General features: G+C 41.4%; 1 protein-coding gene across 4 annotated transcripts; it reads right to left on the bottom strand.

The window, feature by feature from the left end:
* Positions 1 to 240: 240 nt before the first annotated feature.
* Positions 241 to 20,745, bottom strand: RIPK1 (receptor interacting serine/threonine kinase 1). Of its 4 annotated transcripts, none has more exons than XM_026676628.2 (12): positions 20,588 to 20,745; positions 17,106 to 17,304; positions 15,349 to 15,502; positions 14,604 to 14,741; positions 11,294 to 11,522; positions 11,039 to 11,188; positions 9,463 to 9,539; positions 9,240 to 9,330; positions 6,954 to 7,556; positions 5,419 to 5,481; positions 3,947 to 4,093; positions 241 to 2,338 (listed from the first exon to the last, which is right to left on the bottom strand). In XM_026676628.2, the coding sequence occupies exons 2-12, from the start codon at positions 17,255 to 17,257 to the stop codon at positions 2,034 to 2,036; spliced, it is 2,109 nt and encodes a 702-aa protein (XP_026532413.1). In that variant the 5' UTR covers positions 17,258 to 17,304; positions 20,588 to 20,745; the 3' UTR covers positions 241 to 2,033. The 4 variants fall into 4 exon arrangements, with proteins under 4 accessions (XP_026532413.1, XP_087817352.1, XP_087817353.1 ...); XM_087961226.1 differs by lacking the exon at positions 20,588 to 20,745 and adding an exon at positions 18,993 to 19,101; XM_087961227.1 differs by having other exon boundaries at positions 1,189 to 2,338; positions 3,947 to 4,090; positions 20,588 to 20,709.
* Between the last annotated feature and the right edge of the window lie 202 nt (positions 20,746 to 20,947).

The raw sequence follows: 20,947 nt of genomic DNA, 5'->3' as shown, positions 1-20,947 counted from the left end.
TAACCTGGAAATAAGGAGAAACTTTCTGACAGTGAGAATAATCAACCAACGGAACAGCATGCCTTCAGAAGTTGTGGGAGCATCATCACTTGAGACTTTCAAGAAGAGATTGGATTGTCATTTGTCAGAAATGGCTTGGTCTAGATGACCTACAAGGTCCCTTCCAACTCTGATTATCTGTTATCTGTTATGCTTCATCAATAAAGGGAATTTTTCTTTCCAATCAGCCTCCAGCCTCCATTTTATTTCCAGTTCGTTTTATTCTCCTGGCTTGGAACGACCTGGATTTTTCTTCCAACAATTGTTTGCTGGGTTTACTAGTTTGTTGGGTTTATTAAACAAATTTATAAGGCCGCCCAACACTCACACACAGGATACTCTTGGCAGCTTACAACTGAAAAACTCCACAAAATACAGGGAGCCCTCAACTTACAACCACAATGGAGCCCAACTGTTTAAGTGAAACATTTGTTAACTGAGCTTTGCCCATTTTATGACTTTTCTTGCCATAGTCATTAAGTGAATAGCAGTTGATAAGCTAGTAACCTAGTGATTTAAGTGAACCTGGCTTCTCCATTGACTTTGTTTGTCAGAAGGTTGCAAAAGATGATTATGTGGCCTTGGGACACAGCAAGGGTCATAAGTATGATCCCATTGCCAAGCAGCTGAATTTTGATCATGTGGATGCTGCAATGATTGTTAATGCTGATTTATTTATTTGTTTAGGAGATTTATATTGCAGCCTATTCGCACATGGCAACTCAAGTGCTCTCTGAGGTTGCTTGTTTTCTTGCAGAAGTTTTATTTCCCTAACTAGGTAACATCATCAGTGATACCGTAGTAAGGAGTGCTGTTTGCTGTCAGTTTATATTCTGGAAATCTTTTGCCTGTCTGTGTGGGTGGGTGAAGGAGGTGACCCTACATTGTTCGTTCTTGCTAAGATGGTTGCTGAAGCTGCTGCTGATCAGCCCTTGTCAAACTGTTATACTGCTAGTTTGTTAAGATTCATAGTTTACTCATAGCAGTAGCATGTTTTACATCAGAGGTCTCCAAACTTGGCAAGTTTAAGACTTGTGGACGTCAACTCCCAGAATTCTCCAGCCAGCAAAGAGTTCGAAGTCCACAAGTCTTAAAGTTGCCAAGTTTGGAGACCTCTGTTTTACATAATGAAGGAGAACGATAATCCAGTTTTATTTTTGAGAAGAGATTCTTGTAGATTAGGAAAGCAGCCTTATGCCCATTTTCTCTATTTAAAAAATTAAAATTGTACAAATTCATTCAAAATGTGACATATTATAAAACAGGGAGAGATATGCATGAAATAGGGAAAAATGTTGCATTTTATACCTAGAAAAAAAAAAGCCCAGAGCCCTTCAGAAGTTCTAATGAGCCATTTCAGGCCAGTTATGGTTTGAGAGAAGCCAGGCCCAGAATACTTTGTCTTGCATTTAGATGAAACAAATCCAGACAGGCAAACGGGGCTAAGTTAGTGGGTATCACTTCCCATTTCCATGATCAATTCCCAGATCAAATTCCATGATCAAATCTCAGAGGCTAGCCCCACCAGTGCTTTACTTTCCCTCCCTCATCCTTCTCCTCAGCCACCACCATTGCTGCTAAAGGCCCGGCGTGGTATATACCAAAATCTTGTCCAGCTGCTCTGCAGCCTTCCCTCTCTCCCACTGCTCAGCCACTGCTGCTGCTCTCCCTTAGCTGTGGGAGAACCATGTTGTGGTCCGTGTCCAGAACAAAACAGCCATTTTGTTCAGTGCACAGAGCAAAACACTCAAAATGTTTTGTCTGTCTCCGCTGAAAAGCATTGTTATGTTTGTAGCGTTTTCTTTTCTTTTTTTAGGGAATGCTATGAAAACGTCCCTTGAGATTGACCATCATTTGCTCTTTTATCTCCCATTCCTTACTCTGCTTGTGTAGAGTAGCATTTGGCCTGACCAACAACTTCTTGTGGCAATACAAAAATGTCCTCTGGAAAAAATGTCCAACCCAGCCAGTCTTCCAGCTGCTTGTTTGACTTCTTATCTGTTATTTCTAACAGAATCCTGGCTTATTTTGATAAAACTATTGAGGAGATCTCTCCGACCGCAAGCAAAAAGGGCTCTGGCCAGCTTCCCCACCGTTGCCCCTTTGCTGCCTTCCTTCATCAGCCACCTCTGGAACATCTGGTAAACTTTTTCTTTGAGCCCATCCCGTTCATAATCGTGGTCAATTTCGTCCAGCTCCGGGTCACTAAAGCCCAGTTTACGAGCGCAGTGTTTCCACTTCTTGGCCAAGTTGTCTCTCACAAGGTTTAGGTGAACATCTGAAACTATAGCAGTGCTCTCTGGTGGTAGAAAAAAAGAAAAACAAAACAAAAATACTTATATAACTCTTTCCAGAAAGATTTTCTTTGAGGCCATCGGTGCTACAGGTAGTCCTTGACTTACAGCCATTCGTTTAGCAAACATTTGGAGTTACAACAGCACTGAAAAAGTGACCTTTGCCTGGTCATCGTACTTACAACCTGTTCTGAACAAGGCTTCTTGAGACTGTAATTAATCACACGCTTAGTCCAAACAGCTCTCTTTTTATTTCAACACTGGGAATTATGTTCATTCCCGTAATGAGTCCCAAACAGTCTCTCTAGATAAGCACCTACCTTTATCTCCTTTGAATTGCTGCCAACAACTAAAGTGCAAAATTAATTATTAATACAAAGTCCACACAGAGCTCAATCATTGCAACATCCCTACAATCACTTGAAAACTGGCATGTATTGGTTGCTGGTTGCAGCATCCTGGGGTCTTGTGATGACCATGTGTGACCTTCCCAGCCAGTTTCCAACAAGCAAAATCCATGGAAGAAGCCAGATTTGCTTAACGTTCACATGAGTTTTGCCGTGATATTTGTTACGCGATTCATCACAGTTGTTAAGTGAACCACGTGGTCCTTCACTTAACAACCATGGCAAAAAAGGTCATAAAATTGGGTGCGACTCAGTTAATAACTGCCTTGCTTAGCAACAGAAATTCCGGCCCTAATTGTGGTTGTAAGTTGAGGACTACCTGTGTTGAAATCCCTTGATGGGTAAAACAATGAAAGAGCAGGCTATTGAGGGCTAGCAAGATGTCTGTTGCTATCGTTTGGTTTTTTTTCCAGAGACAGAATGGAAGACATTTCCATCCTTGGTGAGAAATTTGCTGTACATGTACAATAAAAGAACTGCCTCCTCTATTTCCACACAAGAAAGAAATCCAAGTCAGGCAAGAATTCCCTTCACGTGGAGGTACTCTCTGAAACATGGATCAGAAACTGCATGAAGACACTTCACATAATGTTTTTTAAATAAGACGATTGGCAAGATGTGTGGCATGCAAACACGCTGTCACGACTCTTTGGTGTGATGAAGGATACCTTCCCGTGCTTTGTGAAGCTGAAAATGGTGTTTCTGAACTTTTTTTCTGGTGATAGTTTTGGTATGGTTTACTAAATTTTTGGCCACCAGATCAGGGCTGCAAAATTTCAGGTGACTGTAGATTAGAAAAGGAAGGCCAAATCTTCTGTATCTCTTTACTGTCATCTCTGGTTACTGCAGGCCAGAGTGGGTAGCTCTACTAAATTTGAATCATGGCCTCCCTGCAAGGAATACAGGATGCCTTATACAGGATAATCTCTTTAACCATTCCATCCAATAAGGCTACAAAGAAGGAGTTTGTTTTCATGACTAACAGTTTTTGAACCATTCAGATCTATTCCAACACTTCCTCTGTTTTACTATATTAAAGCTATACATTGCTTGCCTTGGAATAACCTCATTTAACTGATTTTCTCCAACGTATGTATTAATAAAACACCGGACATGAACTCTCTGTAAATACGATCGGCAAAACTGAAATATCAATGAAGAGTGATTCTCCCATTAAGGAAGAAAAAAGTTTAGATTTCTACTTACCAAATATTTTCTGGTATTCCACTGGGTAGGAATCAGCGGTTGCTTGAGGGCTGTTTCCTCGAATATCTTGATTTTTAATTTCTAAATAGTTGTAGGAGCCTATTTGAATTCCAGTACTATTATATATGTTGTAGTTTGCAGGTTCTTCTGAACATAAGGAAATATTTAGATTTAAAAAAGTGTAAAGACATAGAGACAAAAACATAAAAAAATAAATAAATACTAAACTGTATGTTAACAGATATCTGAAATTTAGAACAGTGTTTTTGCATAAAATGACAATGGATAATTTCTTCCTCTGAACATCAAGGACAGATTAGAAGAATCATCTTTACCAGAGTTGATTAATATAGTCAATATGCCAAGTTTGCCAACATGACACAGCATATTTAAAATCACAGCTTATTTGAAAGTGTTGTTACAATCCTCATGTCTTCAAAGGATGTATCAATCAACCACCTACTTGAATAATATATTTTTTTAAAAGCCTTTGAGGCATCCATACCCCTCACGCTATTTCATTCCAGGCTAGGCAAAGTTATGCATAGCAGAAAAGGCATAAGTTGTAGTTAGCCAAAGAAATTAAAAGCATGAGATAAGAAATATATATATATATATATAACCAAATCTAATTGACAACACCATTCATTATACCTCTTTATCCTTTCTGTTCTCATTTTATCACATTCATACAGCCCTTCATGAACTGTTTTTTGTTCTTGAAACTTCTCACCTCTCTTTTTTTCACAGTCCCATTAATTCTATCCACCCCCTTCTAGTTTTGTTATTCTTCATCCAGGTGTTTCTCCTTAATTCTCTTATAGGAAGTCAGCCAGCAAGCTTCCTGCTCCTGGCCAGCCTCAAGAAAGATTGCCTCTCTAGCCTTGAGGAAGACTGCCTTTGCTAGCTTTCTAGCTATACCTTACATTGGCTGGGGTTGCCTGTTAGCAGCTGCAGGGAAAGGGAAGGGAACCTGGGCATGATGGGGCAAGAAGAAGGCCTAAGCCTCTTGGGAGTGGTGTGGGGAATGGAAGAGGCTCACACATTAGCTGGCTGAGGCTTCCCAGACCATAGAAGAGGGGTGGGGAAGGAGCAGTTCCGGGGCTCCAGTAGTCTTAAGGACAGGTATGCTGCCAATCACCTGAATTCTGATCACATAACTCTGGGAGTGCTGCAATGCTCAGAACTTTAGGCAGGGTTCTCAAGTCTGTTCTGCACCATTGTAATTTCAAACTTTATTGAACGAACGGCTGTAAATTGAGGACTGTCTTGATAACGCTCTAATAAAGGGGGCATTCCATATATATGGGGTGCAGTGGTTCAGATGATGTCTAGATGGCAACATAGAGACAGCAAAAAGTCTAAACATTTCACTGCCACCTAGCTGTCGTGTGGCGTTTTGCAGCCCAGACATGGTATGCGCACCGTTAAAAGAAGTCACCTGAAGAGAACGTTTTACTTCTTTGTTTTACCTGTAGGTATTCCGCCCATATGTGCAAAGTTGAATTTTCTACAGGGAATCGACTCCACAGGACCTAAATAATTGTACAGATTGTTTCAGAATCAGGTCAATGTCACTGTTCTTGACCTCTATAACTTTTAAGAGTATAAAATACAATTGATTCTATAATTACTCAAATGGAACTCTGAGTGATGGTAATGGTACTCTGAGCTTTAGTAGGCTGATAAAAAAAAAATGACCAAGGGGGCAATCTAGTGATATGGTGGTACATACGCAAGATTCACTGTTATAGAATCCTGTTTCCAACTCTCAGCTTGTAAAAAGCCTCCAGTTTGGCCATTTGTGGCACGTAAACTTTATTTCCATGTGTTTAAAGAGAAAATCTTGACCAAACATAGTTCATTTTTAAAACAAAATATTAGTGAAATTTTTAAATCACTAAGATAGCCAGACCACAGGCCCTTCTTACCAGGAACTTGAATCTTGAATTTCAGTATATTTTCATCTACAGTCTTCAAATTTGGACTAAGAATTTTTATTCTTCGTCAAGTCAGATGCAGCCATGTGTCTTGTATACAGGTAGTCCTCGACTTAGGACCACAATTGAGCCCAACATTTCTGTTGCTAACCGAGACAGTTAAGTGAGTTTTGCCCCATTTTATGACCTTTCTTGCCATAGTCATTAAGTAAATCACTGCAGTTGTCCAGTTAGTAACACGGTTAAGTGAATCTGGCTTCCCCATTGACTTTTCTTGTCAGGTCACAAAAGAGGATCACATGACTCTGGGACACTGCAACCGTCCTAAATATGAACCAGTTGCCAAACTTCTGAATTTTGATCACATGACCACAGCAGTGTGAAAAAACAGTCATAAGCTGCTTTGTTAATGGGTATTTATAACTTTGAACAGTCACTAAAAAAAGTAATAGTAAGTCAATGAAGGAGGATTACCTATGTGCAGTGGTGGGCTGCTGCAGGTTCAGACTGGTTCTAGCGAACCCTCACAAACAGTTGGCCCCGGCCACCTGCCCCCCACCCTATCCTGTCTTAATTTCCTTCTTTTGCAGTTCAGCTGATTCGCGGGGCGAAGTGAATTACCGCGCCTCAGCTGTTCTACTTACCGGGGAAGGCTAGAAGGCGAGCTGGAGAAGTTCAAATTGGTGTTTATTGAATGCTGCGCACGCGTGCGAAGAGCATGCTCACAGAACCGGTTGTTAAACGGGTTGCAGCCCACTCCTGCCTCTATGTTGTACTATAATACTTCAGCTCATATGGACGGGCATTAGGTTACCCAAAGCTGTATCACAGTGTGCGAAGAATTTCATTCAGGCCAGTTATTCTTACAATTTAAATGATTGTAACAACCTCAGAGGTTAAGACGAAGTAGTTAAAGCTGGTTAACTTTATTATTGTGGGTTGCAACCGGACTCTGCTTTTCTTTTTTCTTTCTTTCCTGGCTAGTGGATGCTGTTAGAATGGACATGGACCACCATGATGCAAAGAGAAATAAGCAACTCTTTAGACTCCCATATTATCTCACTTACCAGTTTCTGTGCTTAAGCTTTGAGGATGATATGGATTGTATGGCTTGGCCTGACTGTTTATGCCAGATTCTGGAACTGGTGGTTTATTGAAATTAAAGTTTGTGGCTGAGGGTGCTGAGGGAGTTGCATAGAGATCTTCTGTACTTAGCCACCTGCTGGGATGTAGAGTTCCTGCCGCCAGAAAGCCATTTGGATCTACTGCTCCTGATGGTGTTGAGTACCATGGACGACTTGAATGAGCTGTACCGGTAGTGTTGTTACTCACACTTGCTTGGAGGTTTTGAGCTCTCTGGTAAAATTCTGGTGTCCGAGGTATGGCTGCCGTTTTGGCAAATGGGTCATAGGAAACCTTTTTCTTTCGCCTCTGTTCTTCTTGCATTTCAGCACTATATGCAGCAGAAGGATTTTCTGGCTTATCCATCCGGCTGCCATACAGATGGTAATTTAGTTCATCCTGTAATTTTCGATGCAAGTTTGCCGGGGGATCAGAGGTATTTTCACAGCTTTCTACAGGCTCATTTTCTGGATATGGCGCAAACATGTTTTCATCTATAGTGTTATTAGCCGTGAAATTTTGAGAACTGTGTAAAGAACCAGGTTGATCTGCGGGATAGATTAGAAATTTGATTTTATTATCAAAGGTTTCATGGAAAAATTTCCAGTCCCTTTGTGGGATATCTTATTGATCAACCCCACTGAATGCAAGATTAAATCCAATACATCCCCACCTTGCTCAACCTGGTATCCTTCAGAACAATGGCCCCCAACCTTTTTTGTGCCACGGCCCGGTACCGGCATCACAAAATGATTTTGTGCCACGGCCCGGTACCGGCATCAGCACGCATGGCAAGCCGAGCGACCGGCCAGCCAGCCGTCCCCCGCTTCTCCCCGCCACCTTCAACTCCTCCTTTGTACCTTTGTCGATGGGCTTCGGGACGGTTGCTCGGCTCGCCTTGCCTTGGGTGCTGAAAGAATCCTCGCGCCTTAGTTTTGTTTGAAGCCGCCCCCTCCCCTTCGATGAAACTAAGGCGCGAGGATTCCTTCAGGACCCAAACGCAACTTTCCAACCGGAAAAGCTCACCGGAAGCACTTTCTCATCAAAACAAGATGGTGGCGCCCAGAAAACCGGCAGCCCGGTAGAAAATGTTCCACGGACCAGTACCGGTCCGGGGCCCGGTGGTTGGGGACCCCTGCTTCAGAACACTGGGATTACAACTCCCAATATTCTGTGCCATTAAGTCCTTCCCCACATTTTGGTATATGTCCCACTGAATGTGGTAAGTCTTACGAGTAAACAGAAATTATATAATCTCTTTAAAACCGCCCCTGCTTCATGGTTCTCCTAATAGTTCATTCAACCTGGCTCAGAGATGTTCAGCACCATCTGCTATTTTGATGGGTTCTAATTTATCTTAACCTAGATCTCTTTTATTATGGAAGAACTCTATTCTCCTCTATAGCTTTTGTCGTTAGGACAACTCAAATACATTTTGCAGTTAAATGTCTCCTAGCATGGTTGTACGTGCCTGATCCCTTATGTGCCAGCTCATCAAGAAGGAGTTGAAGATGGTCCTTTCCAAGGCAGCACCTCTAAAGCCAATAATTATGGGGCAAGCAGAAAGAGGACATTTTCAATTAAAATGCCCCAATCTTCAAATTCCTTCCATTTTAAGTTTTCCTTACAGACTTGGAATGTAACCCTTTCCAGAAATTTTGCTACTGTGATTTCTAAACAAGGCTCAACGCACATTTTGACCAACAGGGTGTTGCAGGAGGCATCTGTTCCGTCTCGCACCTCCCCCCACCCGGCCAGCCCACAGAGGACAACTAACAATGCTGACCCGGCCCTCAAAGAAATCCAGTTTGACACCCCTGTGCTAGAGATTTTGCACCTGTTAAGAGTCCATGGCGTTATGAAAAAATAGGAACGATCAAAAGATGAGACTTTAAACAACAAAATCCAGCCTGTGCATGGATTTTATCTTCTGTTCAACTTTTTCTTTAAGAATTCTCCATGACAGAAATATGCCAAGTGAAATAAAACAAAGAGAGTGACTTTACTGGAGGGGTCATGTGATAGTATCTTCTGTTCTCTAAGAAGGTCTAATTAGTTTTTATTTTATGATCCCATAGGTTCAGAAATATTTATTTCCCTAGGCATGGATCTCTAATATAAGTTTTTAGTTGGAAGGTCATGGCTGATTATCAGACATCACTACCCCTGGAATCTATTGGACCAACAATAGTGTAAACTGGATATAAATAAAATAAAATTAAATAAAATACCTGATCGAGCTCTGCTGGAAGGTTCTGACACAGCATCTACTTGGAGAGATTCCATCCGTTTTACAAGTTCAATTGGTTCAGGATATATTTCCTATTACACAGAACAAGAATAACAAAAAGTGATGAAATTGTAGGAAGAATGTAGCTTTAAAAGGAATACAAAATAGGGTACCTTTCAAAGGTAACCCTGATGGATTGTACAGCTATGTGTTTGATAACTTACTTTTAATTCTCTCACATGGTCTTCCACATCCTGTTCAAAGTTTTCATGGTAATATGGGTTGTAAATCAAATGTATTTCTACAATAAAAGAATTAGTGAAAAAATTGAAATAAAAATCAGTAACACCCTCACTGGCAATGAGAGGTGTAATTATGTTAATTTAAGTTTGCACATCCTTCTAAGTTATGGTTAGAATTAGAATTGCTTTAAACTAGCCAATAGATTCCCTTGAGTTCTGTAAAACAAAAGTTCTAGCATGTAGTTTTCTCCTAAATTATTTTAGTACTAACAGTTACGCAAATGATAAATAATAGACCCGGCCATAGATTATGTGATATATAGAGCTATGTTTAATTCAGGTAGTCCTCAACTTACAACAATTTATTTCGAAGTGACAACGGCAGTGAAAAAAGTGACTTACAACCATTTTTCACACTTATGACCATTGTAGCATTACACTCGGATGCTTGACTTCCATTTATGATGGTTCCCAGAGTCACATGATCCTCCTGGCAAGCAAAGACAATGGGACGCCAGATTCACTTAACCGTGTTACTAATTTAACTAACTGCGTTGATTCACTTAACAAATGTGGCAAGAGAAGTCGTAAAATGGGGCAAAATTCACTTAACAAATTTCTCGCTTAACAACATAAATTTTGGGTTCAGTTGTGGTGGTCAAGAGAAGACTACCTGTATTCAGATTTAGCCGGAAACATGCTATGTATCTATAAATCCCAGAATTCTGAGAGTTGAAGTCCGCCAGGCTTAAAGTTGCCAAGGTTGGAGACCCCTGCTGTAAATCATTGAAATGAAAATGTCTCTATATAGTTTATTCAGGGGTGGGTGGATCAGTACATATGCAAAAGCTCCATGTAGGCAAACCCTTCAGTTATTCCCTGAAAACAGACTAAATAGGAACGGAATGAGGAAAAACAAAATCACTGCATATATCTTATTATGTAAATTCTTATTTTTTGAGCTTTTAGAAGAAGTAATAAGTGTATCTAGAATTCTCATTATGTTAATTTAGTAGGTTGCACTTGAAGTTCCTATGTGTAGTTTTCAAACTATGTTACATAGGTGAGAAGTGGATATGGTGGAGAAATCACTTAGACAATTTATGAGCTTTGATATAATGCATGAAAACCCAATTCTCACAGATTCCAGAAATCAGGAAATCTATTCCATTCCTTTCCACTACGTTTTTAGAAAGTATGTAAAGTTTTTTCCCCCCCTCCAGTTCTAGTTTGGGGTCTGTAATATTTGTTGTGATATGTACAATGAACGCTGGGTCACATAAATCACAATGTTGTATAATGTATGAGAAAGTTCCATGTGCACCTTAACTGGTTTCATTCTGCTGCTTATGGAAGGCGATCCACATTTTCTTTATGTCCAGTTGTGCACTACCATTATCTTTTTGCCTTGTTATAAATCATAGGTCTCCAAACTTGGCAACTTTAAGACTTGTGGAGTTCAACTCCTACAATTCTGGGAGTCGAAGTCCACAAGTCTTAAAGTTGGCAAGTTTGGGGTCCCCCGTTATAAATAGTTAGCAGAAGTATCTTATATTACCTGAAAAAGTTGGGCGATCATTTGGATGTTGCTGCCAAGCGCTTTTCATTAAAACTATAATCTCATCTGGACAACTGTCTTCCACCTCTCTGACAGGTGGCCTGTTCCCTATTGTGACGCAATAGCACAGCTGCGTATCATTGACTGCATCTGGATGAGGAAGAGAGAGAAGAATCGGGCATGAGTAGAGCATGAGGCTGACTACATGCAGTACAACATTTTATAAAGTAGAGATATTTGATCATAAACTCTTACTCTCGTAAGGTTCTTTGGAGGCAAAAATGGCCCATAAGACAATGCCAAAACTGTAAACATCTGATTTCTCCACAGGTATTGTGTTGATGTCCTTCAGATGTTCTGGGGCCATGTAGGAAAGGGTGCCAGCATTAGACTTGGAATCCTGTTTGATTTTCCTCTGTCGACTGGTCTCTTCTTTAGACAGCCTGCTCCAGTTTTTGAAACAAGCCATACCAAGGTCTGCTATCTACAAGACAGATGAGGGTAGAGTTTGGGAATAAGCAGGGAAAGGGTCCACAGGGGGCAGGATGATCTGTCCCTTTTGTGCTTGTGTCATTGTGTGGCATGCACATACAAATGAACCGAGCTTTTGTTGCAATGAGTAGCATTGTTTCCATCACTTTGACAAAAGCCTCTGATCCTCTAGATCTGGGATGTCACACTCGCGACGACACATTGTCGTCATGTGACGTATTGCCACTTTGCTAAACCGGAGGGGGCGTGGGCAGCACATGATGCATCCGGGCCGCGGGCTTGACACCCCTGCTCTAGTTGCCTCAGTACATGGCCCAGATGAAAGCAACCAAGACTCTGGCAGGTGACATGCTTACTTGTATTGAGCGTTTCCAACATATTCGGATGTCGTCAAATATGGTAGGTTTCTCTGGCCATCAAAGCAAAAGCAATATCCTGATGCAAACAAATTGGAAAGGCTTGCAGTACCATAGATATATGGTTTAGACCAGGGGTTTCCAACCCCCAAGCAAAACCCTATCTGCGGGATGCAGGCAGTACACAAAGCCACATCCCTCTAGTCCATGGAAAAACCTCTCTCCGTGGAACTAGTCCCTGGTATTCAAAAGGTTGGGGTCCACTGGTGCAGACATCTCTATGAAAGCAGGGCCAAAGACTGCGGCAGAGATTAAAGAATTGGTGAGTAGACCATTCTTCAGAACCTCTCCAAATATGGAAAGGATAGGAGATCACCCACAAGTGCTCCAGGCGGCTACTTTTGCAACAGCAGCCATCTCCCACTGGTTTAAACACTGGAAAAGCTTAAGCATCAAAAATAACCTATCAACCATCTTAAAGCTATTAGGAACCTTCGGAATAAGTTTGAAAAGTAAACAGGTGAGTTTAGCTTCAACTCTGAATAAAAGAAAAACTACAATATTAAAAACTTAAAATAATTTGAAATAAACAGCAGAAAGCTAGATAAAGTTATACATGGATTAAGGGTTCAGGTAATTTTGGGATATAGCTCCTTGTGGGAACCACAATTATTGTAGCTATCTTGGCTCTCAGTAAAGAGAAGCCACTCGGATTTTAGATATTGGACACTGAAGGGAGACTAAAGATTCAAAGTAGAAGGGGGTGAAATATAAGCCAGCTTTTGGTGTCAGGTAATGGGGACTTACAAAATTATACAAAATGTCACAACACTGAAAATATTAAAAAAAAGATCTTTGAAGAATGGAGGCAACTGGTTCTTGTTATCCGTATAATGATTTAGACAGCCCTTGCTGTAATTCTGTTGAACTGCTTTTTATGATTGGGTAGGAAGTCAGAAATGTTTTTGTCTTTTGATTCATGCCTTTTTAAAACCAAACTGTGATGACCCAGGGTGGGATACAAAATAAACACAGTCACAAAAAACAGGTGAAGGCCCTTTTATTCCTTCACTTTGCTTCCAAGCTCCAAATATCCTTGGAGAAAAAAACTCCCACACAAGCAGTTACAAGAAGGAAGAAATGGCGTTTAAATTATAAGGAGTAAAAAACAACACAAACCAGGCAAGGGCTGGAAGACGTCCACAGATATCAGAACGCACACTGGGAAGGATGCCAAACTCAGAGAGGAACAATAAACTAGAGATATTTCCACGCTTTGTTTCCAGCACTCGCCCATATGCATGTCCGTCCTCTTATCCAGTTGTAACAGCTGCAGCCCATGAAGAGGATCAAGGCCCTCTCCTCCCCAGTAGACCACATCTCTCCCTTATCCTCTCCTCCCTGCGTGCCCTAGGATGGAGAGGCCTGGGTCCTCCTCTGACTGCCCAGCCGGCCTCTGCCCTTCCCCAGCTTCCTCCACAACCTTCGGAGCCACACTTCCACTCCCTGTGGGCTGTTCCTCCTCTCCCTCAGAGTCAGTCTCCACCAGGGGCATGACAAAAACAAAACAATAAAATAGAATTACAATGACATACAATCTAACAACATTCAGCCTCCACTGATTCCCAATCTCTTTCACATAATCCATAGACCCCCCCCCAAAGACTGTGCGGCTGAAAATCCCCCATCTTCTGGTGCTATTTTGGTCTTGCCCAATCCTCACTCATGAAACTCTTAAAAATTAATATCTCCAGGCCACCAAAAAAGCTGCTGACCTGATGAAGCTGATCTGGCAGAATGCAAATCCAGATCTACAGTAAAAGCCGAAAAGCTATGATCGTGGCTCTTGTGACCAGTACTTTGTTTTCTTAGTCCCATTCTAGAAACCCTGTAGAATAATCCAAAAAGTCATTTGAAGAAGTCTGCAAATTAACACTACCACTATTGCTTCTTCCCTCTTCCATCCCAGTTCTTTTCTCTTTAAAGTCATACTTCTTAACAGAGGTGGCATGTGATTCTCAGTTCCCCTTTTGGTAGCCTTGGAACCATCATAGAACATAATTTCTGAAAACTGGGAGAAACAAATTAAAAAATCTGGTGCAAACCCTAAAATAGGTAAGTTCACTATGAGAAGAAAATCTCTAAAACTGGCTTCCATGCTGACATTCTAAGATCTATGCTCAAGTTGTGATTGAGCATGTTATGATTTTCACACTTTAAGCCTAGAATAAGTTGCTAAGTTTGGGGACCCGTCGTAGACCCTTTCCAGAGATATTGGTTTCTCCTTCCAGCCAGCACAATAAGTAGCAAGATGTCAAGAGCATTATTATCTAGAAGAACTGGAGGCCACTATAATGGCTGTCTCTACTTTACTTTTAATCATCTAAACTTGCTTTAAATAAAGAACCAAGGAGGTCCTTGGACTCCCACACCTGGAGTAAGTTTTCAGTGTGAAGAAAGTCTTTTGCACACCTGATGGTATATTTCCCTTTACCTAACACAAAAATCTTAAAATGACATTGCAGGAAAGCAAAGAGTAAACAGTCAGATATACTGAGAAAGGAAAATTGAGTTGCTGTACCACAAATCCATCTAGTGAAAGTCAAGCCCTCCCAAACACCACTTTATAGCCTAACAGCCAAACATACATTTAACAAACACTTGTGCTCTGATTTTCCTAGAAACTAAAAATATGTGTGTCTGTGTGTTCATGTTACCTTGATGTGAAATTCTTCATCCACAAGAATATTTTCTGGCTTCAGATCTTTGTGCACTAAACGTTGTTCTGTTAAGTAAAGCATTCCTTCAATGATCTCCTGGATAAAACGTCCTTTCAAAGGTAAAGGAATAGAAGTCTGTAAGAAAGAAAGAAAGAAAGAAAGAAAAGCAATTCCAGAAAAGTATTGATTATATTCAGTTTAGATACCTACAAAACTGAATTTACCAGGTTGGATAGCAGGTTGTGAAAAAGTTACTGAGGAATTCAGACCCATTAATATAGGACATTGGCCAAGCATGATGGATGGATGGATCTGGAAAGCATTCACTTGGGGGGAAGATTTTCAAATCATTCTTATAGAAGTGTGAATGGATGAGATTATAGCAGGAGTCCCCAAACTTGGCAACTTTAAGACTTGTGGACTTCAACTCCCAGAATTCTCCAGCCAGCATAGAATTCTGGGAGTTGAAAATACACATCTGAATTCCATCCGACTTCTTATATTGCACTTTCCCCATCATTGAACAATCCCGTCATCGTACTGTATTATTCAGCAATCCCATGTAATAAGCCCTATAAGCACCCATGGTTTGGGAATTGAAATCCAAACCATTTTCATGGCCATATAAAAAACATCACCTCTAGCAAATGTTAAGATTGACTAACATCTCCTAGCTTTTAGGCACTTTCTCCAAAACGACCAGTGGATTATTCTGCGAGTTATCAATATACTTCCTACTTACTGCTTTTAGAACAGACATCAAGTCTCCTTTGCGTAGGTATTCAATCACAAGGGAGTAGTTTCCATCTTCCAGGATGACACCCAGTAGTTTCACCACCCGATCATGATTTAGTTTGTGCATGATCATGCCTTCCTCTAGAAGGGAAGTGTTACATCTGGAAAATAATTACTATAAGCGTTATCAAGAGAACTGGAGATCTAACGTTCTAAAACGTTCTAACGTTCTATGCTCGTGTTGTGATTTTCAGACTTGTAAGCCTAGAATAGGCAACCTGGTATTTTCCAGATTGGCTTCTCCTTCCAACCAGCACAATCAGTAGCAAGGCATCAAGAGCCTTCTAAATCTAGAATAGCTGGAGGCCATCACGATGCCTAACTCTGCTTTAGTTGTATTCATCTGAACTTGCTGAAGTGAGGGATCAAATTGTGATGACAAAAGGCACAGTTAAACACAAGCCATAATCCCCAGTGCCACCAGATCTTTTGCACTACAAGTCTCGCAAACCTTAATCCAGGGGTCCCCAACCGCCGGGCCGCGGACCGGTACCGGGCCGCGGAACAAGCCTTACCGGGCCACTGGTTGCTGGGCGCCGCCATCTTTTTTTGGTAAAAAAAGCAATTTTTCGTCAAAAAGATGGCGGCGCCACCTTCGGTGAGCTTTTCCGGGTAGAAAGCCATTTCTACCCGAAAAAGCTCACGGGAAGCCGCCATTTTTGACGAAAAATCACTTCCGGTGACGTCACCGGAAGTGATTTTTCGTCAAAAAAGATGGCGGCACCCAGCTGACGCCGGAACCGGGCCGCGGCGCCCAGCTGACGCCGGAACCGGGCCGCGGCGTCGAAAAGGTTGGGGATCCCTGCCTTAATCGACTGTGATGTTTGAGATGAACACAACTGCCGTGCACTACGCTGCAAAAAACTGCAATCAATGAGGTGAATGAATGAGAAGTGGTCATATATATGAGTGGCAATTCCTATTATTACCAGTGGTGTATTCTATTGTTTTTACACTAACAGGAATATTAAAGGATCCAGATTCTTTCTTGCTCACTTTTCCACTATCCCTTACACTTCAATACGTATGCAGGTCTGGGGAACAGCTGCATTTTAATTCCACAATAAATTAGTGTAGGACATTATAGGAAGTTAAAATGCCTCATACTATTGGTGTCATGTAAAAGAAAAAAGAAGGGTATTCTATAGGTCGATACCTGAATGAATCCTCAACTGGTGCCTTTTACAGAGCCAGCAGCAATGAACCACCTGCAGCAAAAATTAGCTGAAAGCCTGCAAGATCAAAAATACACACAACTACCAGGCTAATTCTCCTGACTGCCAGCAGTTCGATCCTGACCGGCTCAAGGTTGACTCAGCCTTCCATCCTTCCATCAGTAAAATGAGGAGCCAGGTTGTTGGGTGCAATATGCTGACTCTTTAAACCACTTAGTGAGGGCTATAAAAGCAATATGGAGCTGCATATAATGCTAAGTGTTATTGCTGTTGCTTGTGCACTTTTCTTAAAACAAATCTAGTTTGTCTGGGAGAAGCCAAATGTTGGGATCCTTCCTTTTACATTCTTATTAAATACCACTGGGAAAATCTTGCTTTAGTAATCATCTCTGGTAAGCAAATCTTTAAAAAGATAGAGAATGAACAAATTCAGCCAAAAGATCAGCTAATCTGGTTTGAAATTTCCAGGACACTTCCAACAATTCTGTCCTGCCCTCTCCCATCTGCGAAGAACATTTATCCAACTTACTCTGTGCGTTGAGGTCCAGTATACACAGTTTTTAATACTACTAGCCCATGATTTTTGTGGTAGCATAATGAGACAGTTCCAAAACCACCAGCATTCAGCTGGCTTTTTTCCAAAAAATCATCTGATTTCATCTGGATGTCAGCCAAGGCCATGACTGTGGTTCACAGAGCACTTTAATTCAGAAAAAAAAATCCAATGCCTGAAATGTTAATACAGAAGAGAAGGTATTTTATGATCCATCCTTCAATTCCTACTCTAGATTTTGGACAAAGCAGGTACTTTTGTAACCTTCTAAAATGTTCAGAAGATGACTTCATCTTCCGCATCTCTAATGCGTATTTAGTAATTAATCCCCAACTATTCAATGGTACATCCTTAGGAACGAAACCCCAAAGTAAGTTTCAATTTCCTTCACTGTCTCAATCAGAGGTAGATACCCTGGCTTCCTCTAGATGTCTTGGACCTCAGTCTAACCATGGTAATATTAGAATTGATGGGACTTGTTACCCAAAATATACAAAGAGCAACCAGCAGCCTATTACCTAATTTAAAGAGGTTAATTCAGGAGTCCCCAAACTTGGCAAGTTTAAGACCTGTGAACTTCAACTCCCAGAATTCTCCAGCCAGCTATGCAGATGGCCAAATTTTTCAGCATAGCAACTGGATTACCTATTCTCTAAATTAGCCAGGGACAGGATTCTGCCTGGATGATAAATATTATTATAAAGCATTTACATATCAGAGTTCATGTCTATGTAGATTCTCAGTCATCCAGCTCATGGTTATCCCAAACGTTCTGTTCAAAAGACAACTGAACTTCCTTGTTCTTTCCCTCTCCTGCAAATGTTTCACTTCTCATCCAAGAAGCTTCTTCAGTTCTAAACTTCTTGGATCAGAAGCAAAACATTCTTAAGGGGAAAATATCGAGAAAGTCCAGTTGTCTTTTGAATAGCACTTTTGGGACATCAGTGTTCAGTAAGTCTAGAAGAGTTCATATAAACAGAAACAAAATCAGAAAAAAGGGAAGTATTAAAAAAAACCTATCACTTTAAAAATACATCATGTAGATCAAGGATCTTCAAACTTGGCAAGTTTAAGACTTGTGGACTTCAACTCCCAGAATTCTCCAGCCAGCATAAGGTAAAGGTAAAGGTGCCCTTTGCACATACGTGCTTGTTGTTTCCGGCTCTAGGGAGCGTGCTCATCTCCGTTGCTGTCCAAAGATGTCTCCATGGTCATGTTGCCGGCATAACTAAACGCCGAAGGCACACAGAATGCTGTTACCTTCCCACTAAAGTGGTGCCTATTTTTCTACTTGCATTTTTACATGCTTTCGAACTGCTAGGTTGGCAGAAGCTGGGACAAGTAATAGGAGCTCACTCCGTTACGTAGTGCTAGGGATTCGAACCACCAAACTGCCAACCTTTCTGACCGACAAGCTTAGCATCTTAAGACGCTGAGCCACCGCGTCCCCCCTCCAGCATAGCTGGCTGGAGAATTCTGGGAGTTGAAGTCTACAAGTTTTAAAGTTGCCAAGTTTGGGGACCACTGCTGTAGTAGAGCATCTGAAAGAAATCTGCATGCTTCAGAAAAGCTTCAAAAGTGATGGTACAAAATGTAGAGAATTATGGCACCCCTTTAGAGCTTTTTTTTTAAACGTTCAAGAGATTAGGCTCCACACATAATTCAAGAAGGGGTTGCTTCAGAAAGTATGGCAAAACACCCCAAAATGGGTGCTTTAATAAGCATGATCTGGAATTCAGCACCAACCTTTTAAATAATGTTAAATGAATTAAATAAATACTCTTGAGGACTCAACCAACGTGGGGACTGACAAAACAAAGAGATAGCCAGCTGTTTATCAGGAGGGATGAAAAAAAAACACACCTGCACTATTCTAGGCATGAACACAGAGTAGAATCAGGAAACATGTTACTAGAGTGTAAAAAAAATCCAGGTCGGACCCATCTAATGTGTGGATAAATTGCCTATTTCTGGAGGAAGATATGAACAAAATTCTCCAGATTTATTGATTTAGTATATGGCCAAAATGTTAAAAAGCATTTCACAAGTACATTCTCAGTAAGCAAATGGGAACAAAGATATTTAGGAGACATCATATACCGGTACATCTTATTTCCCAGCAGAACACTCGGGGCACGCTTGAAGTTTGCTTCATAAAGTGACTCCGACTGAAAGACTGAACAGGAAGTGGTTATGGAAGTACATGTTATGTTTTCATATGTCTGCTCTTGACTCTCATTTTACTTTGTTGCCTCGTTTTATTTTTTAAATAATAATAAACAAACAGATTCACTTTATATATAAACTCTTGGAGCTCGTGAAAATCATAAAGGTAGAACAGATACTGATTTAGAACCTCCAGATTTTGTTCAGAGGGCACTGCCTACCTAGACTTATAAACAGTTCTCCCTGAGGAAAACTCTGTCAGACATGGGAGAAAATACAGATTTGGTTAACAGTGGGGCCACATCCCTCTTAAAATTCTAGGCATAAGAAAGGGAGATTGTGTAATAATAGGGTACCCCTTTCCTGGAAGCACCTAATTTCTGATCCTTTTGACTGCAGCTAAACCCACAAACCCGGAAAGGCATTAGGAGTTGCTTATTCTTTCTATTTTCTATTCCTATTTTGGTTTTTAAGATCCGCGAAGTCAGTTCAGTTCCTTCTTTCTCACACCCGACACACACACACGCACGCACGCACACACGGCCTGGCCTCGCCATTGCAACTTCAGAGGCATAAAAAGAAACGTGGAGAAAGCCGGGGCGGCCCGCGAACCTTTTTTTTAAAAGATCTATGGATTTCAACGGCCAGGGTTTCCTCAGCCGTCTGTCCCGTTGAAGTCCGCACATTAAAAAAAAAAAAAATGTGAGTGGCATTGAGAAACGCTTAAGGCTGCAAACAGGAAAGAGGCTATACCGTAGCAGAGGTCCCCAAACTTGCCCAACTTTAAGACTTGTGGACTTCAACTCCCAGAATTCCTCAGCCAGCATAGCTTTCAGCATAGCTTTCAGCATAGCTGGCTGAGAAATTCTGGGAGTTGAAGTCCACAAGTCTTAAAGTTGGGCAAGTTTGGAGACCTCTGGGCTACTTCTATAACCTTCCCGGTTACATCGCGGACTTCGTAGCTGAGCGGAAGGGCTGGTCTAAATCCTCCGACCAGAAAACCGAGCTGCTTTCGGTTTTACTTTCGGCTTTCCCGCCTTTCCAGGTTCTTCCCCCTCCCCCCCATCGTTGCCTAAGGAAATCAATCAATCAATCAATCAATCAGTCAGTCACGAGTGATGAACATCCCATGGCTGTCTCCAACCCCTTGAAGAGCCAGCGACCCATCCCTAATCGTATTTTCTCTTCAGCGGATGCGGGGGGCGAAAAAGCGCGGAAGAAACGCAAGAGGGGACATCAGAAGCGCGGGTTAGATAGAGACGTGGGGAAAAACAGACCCGGTTCCCTTTTACCTATATTCTCCTCCAAAGCGGGGGAAGGGGGTGTCCACCCGTTTGCGCGCTCCGGAAAGATGAGGATCCCCTCTTGCTAAATAGACCTCCACCGCTTCGCCTGTTCCTTCCTCCTTCGCCGAAACTCTTTCGGGGCGGAGTTAGGCGGGGACAAAAGAGAGGACGGAAGCTCTCTTCAGCCTAGGAAACACGCATCTTTCACGTTTTGCACACGTGAAGAAGCCTCGTTAGATGTCAAGTCCCCGAGGTTCTGATCTAGAACGTCAGATCAAACCAAAACTTTATTAGGGACACAGGATCAATCTCTCTCTCTCTCTCTTTTTTTTAAAAAAAGCAAAGCAGTTATAAAATGAAAATAGG

This window comes from Notechis scutatus, chromosome 3, assembly GCF_049901735.1.
Source record: "Notechis scutatus isolate UNSWTSFEM ecotype Mainland chromosome 3, rNotScu1.2, whole genome shotgun sequence".
NCBI classification, from domain to species: domain Eukaryota; kingdom Metazoa; phylum Chordata; class Lepidosauria; order Squamata; family Elapidae; genus Notechis; species Notechis scutatus.
This window is presented reverse-complemented; position numbering and strand designations above follow the sequence as displayed.